The sequence below is a fragment of the Atta colombica genome, unplaced genomic scaffold (genome assembly GCF_001594045.1).
Source record: "Atta colombica isolate Treedump-2 unplaced genomic scaffold, Acol1.0 scaffold140, whole genome shotgun sequence".
NCBI classification, from domain to species: domain Eukaryota; kingdom Metazoa; phylum Arthropoda; class Insecta; order Hymenoptera; family Formicidae; genus Atta; species Atta colombica.
This window is the reverse complement of record NW_017259229.1, coordinates 1,911,594-1,919,125: the sequence shown is the minus strand read 5'-3', so window position 1 is coordinate 1,919,125 and position 7,532 is coordinate 1,911,594. Positions and strand designations below refer to the sequence as shown.

The following is a 7,532-nucleotide window of genomic DNA, read 5'->3' as shown; positions in this document are numbered from 1 at the left end:
ATACGGGGGAAATAATTTCTGTACGCCACATATACACAAATGTAATATACAAAAAATAAAACACATTTTATGTGTTAGAGATAAATCTTACAGAATATTATAATATTATGTTTTTGTAAATACTCCAAATTAGCATTAATAAGAAACAAATAATAATATCAAAATTAATAATAATATATTAAAAATAAAAATATTAAAATTAAATTATGATTATAGAAGCAAATACATTAATTCACAAAGTTATTAGTTAATACTTACCAGTTTGTTGCAAGTTAAATATAATCCAATCAAATTGTGTAATATTTGAAATAATTATTTGCTGAACATTTGGTGTTAGCCAATGGCGAGGCACAGTGTCATTGAAATTGAGTTCTGTTTGTGTAGTGTAAGTTATAGGTATCCACCATGTGTTTTTTCCCTGTGATATTATTATATTGCCACTTCGGCTCTCTCGAATCACGTTTACTACAGGGTACTGACTTGTCGTTGTCCATTTACTCATTATGTTTCTTAAGTTAGGCAGATATTTAGAACTCGATTTAATTTGAGTAATTTGCATAGCCATCCATAAATCATAACCAGAATTTGCAGAGCTAAGTTGACTAAATCTTTAAAATTTAATTGATCAAATATTATAATAAATTACAATCAGTTTTATATAATTAATATGTAATTGATCTGTTTTTTATGCAATGTATAGTATATAATTTACACTATAATAACTAATTATAAATAAAGGATATTTATACAACTTTTTATTTTAAGTAGACGCTTTTTACAGAATGACTAAAACTCGATCTAAGATTTAAAAGTTGAAATCCATTAGCACTAAATCAATATAATGAGCCGCTTGTATATTAAATGTACCTCAGAATAAAGTAATAATGTCATATAAGATGAATTAATTTCTATTATAATTATATTTGAAGTCACTACTCACTCCATATTTAAATATTTATTGATCCCTTTCCAAAATATCACATCAGTAAGCATATGTTCAAACATGCGAAATATAACAGGTGCTAAAGATTTATGACATAAAATGTTATAAGAAATATTTAAAATGAATATAGTACATTCGTACAGCGGAAATTTGTCGAATTTAATTAATTTCTAATTTAAAATAATTTATTGTAAGTTTTAATATTTTTTTCATTTTCATACAGAATTAATTATACATTGTAAGATAAAGAAAATAGATAAATTTCTTTAAGACCATAAGTCTTTTTCTCGCATTTATATTTAGAAGAAAGATAAAGAGAAAATATAAATGCGTGCGTGCGTGCGTGTGCTGTGCGTATGTGCGTGGGTGCGCGCGCGCGCGCGCGTGTGTGTGTGTGTGTGTGTGTGTGTGAGAAAATTTATGGAGTTATTTATTCAACTTTACCTTTGATATAAGAAACGGAGGTAAAAAGTAAATCAATATCAGCAATGTCATTAATTTCTTGGTGAAGAGGTTTCATAAGGGAATGAGTATCCAAATTAAGAGAATCATGTTGGATCTGAACTACAAATAAATCTGATATCCGAGAATCTGGAAACATCTAGACATAATGATTCTTAATGTGAATTAAATGAATATTCAATCAGAAAAGGCTCGGCGTAATAACTCATAAAGTCAACATGCATCTTTATATCACAAGATGCATGTTGACTTTACAGGCGTTAAAGACGCCTGAAAGTTATCTTCTAAAGACGCATTTATTTAGCTATTTACATTATTAACTGCAATATCTACATATAATGCAAAAAAACATTACATTTATTGTAATTATTATTGTAATGTATTATAAATAATTTTACATTTTGTATCACCATTAACTTTAACTTATTATTTTGATTTAAATATGCTTTTCTAGCTTTTCTTATATTTCAGATTTTACAAAAATTAGGAAAAATTTGAATAGTCGATATTCTATTTTTAACAACTAAAAGATTTGCAAAATTCAAATTTTATATATCGAATCAAGAAATATTCTTTTTTAAATATCCTCTAATTTTCTTGCAATTACATTAACTCTCTAATGCCAAGATACATGTAAATAAGAAAGCAACCTCATTAATGGCATTTGCTGCAAATAATCCTGCAATACCATCGGTTATCCATAAATAAGACCACCAAGACAGTCTGACCAGATTACTCAACCAATGATGTACTACTTCATGTGTTACTAATCGCTTAATCTCTATTTTACGTGAAGGAGGATCTATTACTTCATTGTATAAAACTCTCGTTTCTCTAAGAATCGTTTATAAATAATATAATTATGTTAAGTTCCCATCAAAGAATGATAAGTTAATTTTAAAAGTAACTAGTTACCGTTAATACTCATTATCGTGTCAAAATAGTAACTACCATTACTAAGTCACTGATTCTCAAAAGTAACTCGTTACCGTTACTTAAAATGTAACAGTTCATTGTTGTTTCGTTACTTTTTTAACTGAAATAAAAAAGTCTAAAAAATTTTGTCTTATTTTTTCTTTAAATATTAATAAAGCGATAACCAATAATGATATTAGACTGATATAGGGAAACAGATAAGAAGCAAAATGATTTTTCGGTTCAAGCTTTGTACATACATAATAATATTTCACAAAAATTTATATAAATATTTCAGTAATCTACGAACCAAAAATATAATCAATCAGATAATTTTTTCTTATCTTATTCTATCGAAGTTTTTTAGCAGGGAGTCCAAGATTGAAGATTGAATATAATGTAATAAAAAATTGTGTCATTAATATGTTGAATATATAAAAATGTTATAAATATGTTCAATAAATAAAAAGTAATGATAAACATAATTCTGTATAAATTTCGTTACCATTATTAAAAACATTGTTATTATAACATTGTTATTATAATTGAAAAAAATAAGACCTTTATCAGTTATTAAAAAAATAATTTATAACGGTAACAATGTAACGCGTTACTTTCGTCAGTTTCCGTTACAAAAAATGAGAAATATAAAAATATTTTTTAATAAATTTTAAATGTTAATGTTTGCTTGTACTTTTTGCCATTAAACCAATTTTGGATAAAATAAAAATATTAATATATTAATATCTTCTCTTCTTTCTATCTTAATAATGTATGTATGCATATTACCTATAAAAAATAAGTCCCCATTGCGACATGCCATCTCGCAAATACCAATTCCACATATTTTTAGATTCTGGAAGAATAACGTGATCTAATTTTGCAATTTTTTTATTCCACCTGATTCCTAAATGCGATGTAACAATTTCAAATATATTCTCCGCAAATTGTGTATATTGTGCAGAATATGTTCTGCACCATATAGTTTGATGTTTGGAGGTATTTGCGTTAATACGATGAGAGGGAAAATTAGTCAGCACAATTGCCACGTGATACGTTGATATTAACGGAGTAGTGCGGAAATGTGTCCAAACCATATTATTACCCACAAACTCTAAATTTTGAATCGGCATATTCGACAAAGCCATATAATTTTCATGATGTAATATGGAAATGTTAAAAGTGGCTTTAAATGCTGGTTCATCCCAACATGGAAATAATCGTCGGCCTCTAATTGGTTGAAAATGCACTGCGTTTAACCACCTGCAATACAATTTTAATAAAAAATAATAAGATATTTTCAATAATATAATAATATAGACCTGAGATTTGGTCGACTGAGATGTAGGAGTGGTTTTCGATGTAACTTCTTGCGTTGAATTTAAATCTGGCCACAGAAATTTGCAACAGCAAAAATAAATTATATATTAATGCATTTCATATTCTTTAGTAGGTAAGCACCGAATGCTTTAATGGCCAATTATTTTTACACTTTATATTATAATTGAGTTGCTCGAGGTTTTTGAGTCGCTGAATTTATAATCGAAATTTAAAATGGCGAATCCAATATATATGGCGATTCAAAGCTTAATTCAAAAAAGTAAAAACTTAATTATAACGATTTTTTAAGCTTTGAACCGCCACATTGGATTTTGAATGTCTAAATAGCCATTTTTACACTTTTAGTTTATAGAATATCTCAAAATCTTGATATGCTAAATAATTTTGGCCACATTCGAATGCAATTTAAAAAATTACATCAGAATTAATCACTCTTATAAATCAGTAGACTTTCTAAAGTCTCATTTTCAAACTAGTGTAATTAATTAAAAAATATTAGGAACTGGAAAATGTACATGTGTGTCAATATATAATAGTGAGTTTTTAATCTCTTAATGTTTACTCACATTACATCTGGTCTTCTATTTATATATGAAATTTTGAAGTTATTTTCCTTGGGAAGAACCGACATACTATAGAATTTTATATTCAGAATATAGAACCCGGGCAAGAGATCCTGGGTAAGATAAAATTTTAATATATGCGTTATAGGATTATAATATGTATATTGTTGCCATAATAAATAGATATTGCCGTTATTCTCGTTGATCAATGTGGGTGTGTCAGATATAAATAAAAAATATTCGAGTAAATATATATATCGCGTTTTTTTATGAATATGAATCCTGGTATTAATTTCGCCTCCTAATGTATAAGTAGTATAATTCTTTTCAAAGTATGGTATCAATTTGATGTTATAATTCGTGGGTACTATATATGTTGGTAAACGATTAATTTGTTCAACTGCAGAACGGAATTCGTTTTTCTCATTTTTCATGAAATAACTTTTATTTATGAAATCATAAATAATTATGAAAAAAATTATTAAACATAACGCTTTTACAAAGCCCATGACTGTTTTTATTTTAAATATTTCTGCAAAGTAATGACTTTTTGTTAGAAAAATGACAAATATAAACAGAATATCATGCTTTTTGATAAGAAAATGTATCAAAACTATGCAGGAATTTTTATCATAGATTTTAATGTGTATTCCATTTATACCGAGAGAAATTTATAATAGCTTTGTACTATTCTTTGAAATACAGTTGTGTTAATCATTAATTTAATTTATAAAAATTCAAATGAAAATAATGAAAAAAGTATAAAAGTATACATTTTTTATATACATTTTTAATAACTTTGTAGAAAATTTGTTTTTGGGTATGAAGCATATGTGAACGTGTGCTAAATTAACTATTACTTCGTTTTTGTGTTCATTTTTTTAAGTTAAAATTGTTAATATTTTAATGGATTATTTTTCGCATATCACAATAAATATAATTAAAAATTAACTTCATTAATTTCTTAATACTTCGAACTTAGAAATTTAGAATCAGGCAGCAATTTATAAAGATTTGATATCATTTTCTCAAGCAAGATGAATTACTACTAATGTCTGATGACAATTCGACATATATTTATGCACATATTGTTCCATTTATTATTCATTATTATCAGATTTATTATTATTACTATTATTTCAGTTAAATGAACAACTAACGAATAATCGTACGACATGGAATTTCACATTTATTTTATATCTATTTTGATACTATAAGTAATAAAAAGATTTTTGACTCAAATTATAATTTTGAAATATTAAAATATATGCTGCTGAAATTATATATTGCTGAAATAATCTTTATATCAGTTGAGTATAATATAAAAAGAATAAAAATATAGTTTACATTTTAAACAATATATAGAAAAAATAAAAATATAAAATATAAAATTTTATACTTAAAAAAGGAATCAACAATTTCGATAATTGATAAAAATAGTTTGATTGGAAATAAAGTTGTTCGTGTCCTGTATGTATCTTTGCAAATCACAAAAAAGTAGGTGTTTTGTTTTTAAAGACTTACCATATAAACTAAAGTTTTATGCCAATAAAAATGTAATCCTGCTCAATAATTAGTTAAATTATTAATACATCGTTAATGCCAAAAACTTGTAAGTCACATTACGATCTTAACACTTCGAAAGATCACAAATATTAACAGGATATTGACATTCTAATAAGTACAATGTTATTATGTAAACTTCTAAAGACATATATGATCAATAAAAGCAAAGAGAATCAATATATACTCAAATATAAAAAATATCTAACCTTTTCTTATAAAATTGTAACGTCTCTCTCAAAAAATTACTGTTCAAAAATATTTCACACTTATATTTCGATCGAAAAAAATGCGAAGTACTCCCTACTGAAAGAAACACGTCACATAGTAATACTTATAACGAAATCATATATGTAATTAAAACAAGTAAATGACACAACTGATTATTCCAAATCAGTACATGATTTTTCAAATTACATAATTTGAAAAGTCACACGTTATGTTTTTTCTTTATTTTTATCATTTAAAATTCATATATTTATATATAATTATTTACATATATACATATTTAATTATTATTTATATATATACATATTTACATATATACATATTTAATTATTTAAAATTCGATAACTATAAAATCATATAATAGAGAAAATTATTTCTAATATCATGTGATTTTTCAAATTACATGATTTTAAAAAATCATGTACTGATTTGAAACAATTAGTTACGAGATTTACTTGTTTTGATTTCGTTATGTAACTTTGTAATGTGATTTTTTTCAGTAGGGTTTAACTCTGCCTTATTGTGTTTTCTTTCTTATAATTTTTCCAATTTGACGTCTCCAGATTTTCAACATGATAACACTTACCGCCTCCGGTCGTATGCTCCACTTTTGCATAATGTGGATGCAAGGGAACTCAGAATGGAGATTAGGTCGGTCAGTAGAATATGATCCTATCAGAAAACTTACAATAGAATTTCTAACATCCTTTTTTGTAAACTTTGCATAATTTTCCTTAGCAATCTAATCGACACTTGTCTACATACGCATCTGACAATGGTCAATCGTTGTTGAAAAAAATAAAGAGCACATGTCATGCGCTCGATACTTCTGTACGATCTGTAACCAGTTTGAACATTATCGATATTCAGATTTCCCTTTTTTCCGGCACACTGTCATTTAAGTTGCCTATTCATTTAGAATTGTATTATTATTGTAATTATTTAAATAGAAGATATCATTTATATAATTACAAAATGATAGATTTTACTCCGCGGTTTCTGTTACTATGTATTGGGTTGTCCGGAAAGTTTGTGCCGATTTTGAAGAAAAATTGAAACGCAGAAGATTTAAATTTTAGTATACATTTATTAAATTATATAGATTAGTCGACACGAACTTTCCGGACAACCCAATACTTAGGAGATTCTGTTATATTAGTAGATTTCTTTTGATATTCTACCAATAAGATGTAAGACGTAAAATTAATTTTCGAATCATTTGACAAATTGCTCACATACTGTTCTAACATTTAGCTTGCTGAATTATAAATGGAAAATATTCCCAAAATCATTGTTTACTCAATAATTTATAAAGATGTATTAGTAAGTAAATCCTATGTTGAAAATAATAATATATATAAATAATTTGCTTATAAGCACGATTGGAGAAGAATGTAAATAAAACAACATCATTTATTATAAAAATAAATATATTATTACAAGTGTCAATTAATTAATAATAAAAGTATTAATAAACATTATATACGATTGAAATATAGTTATAACATTATGATTAT

The 7,532-nt window shown here is 25.7% G+C and overlaps 1 protein-coding gene across 1 annotated transcript in view; it reads right to left on the bottom strand.

Annotated features, from left to right (window-relative positions):
- LOC108684768 (aminopeptidase N-like) overlaps positions 1–4,658 on the bottom strand; it is a 6,426-nt gene extending 1,768 nt beyond the window's left edge. The window contains exons 1-6 of the mRNA XM_018189238.1: positions 4,228–4,658; positions 3,110–3,583; positions 2,056–2,239; positions 1,388–1,544; positions 941–1,022; positions 259–608 (exon numbers count right to left, since the gene is read on the bottom strand). Coding sequence (XP_018044727.1) covers positions 259–608; positions 941–1,022; positions 1,388–1,544; positions 2,056–2,239; positions 3,110–3,583; positions 4,228–4,658 — 1,678 coding nt within the window. The remainder of the gene's footprint in view (positions 1–258; positions 609–940; positions 1,023–1,387; positions 1,545–2,055; positions 2,240–3,109; positions 3,584–4,227) is intronic.
- Positions 4,659–7,532: the final 2,874 nt, after the last annotated feature.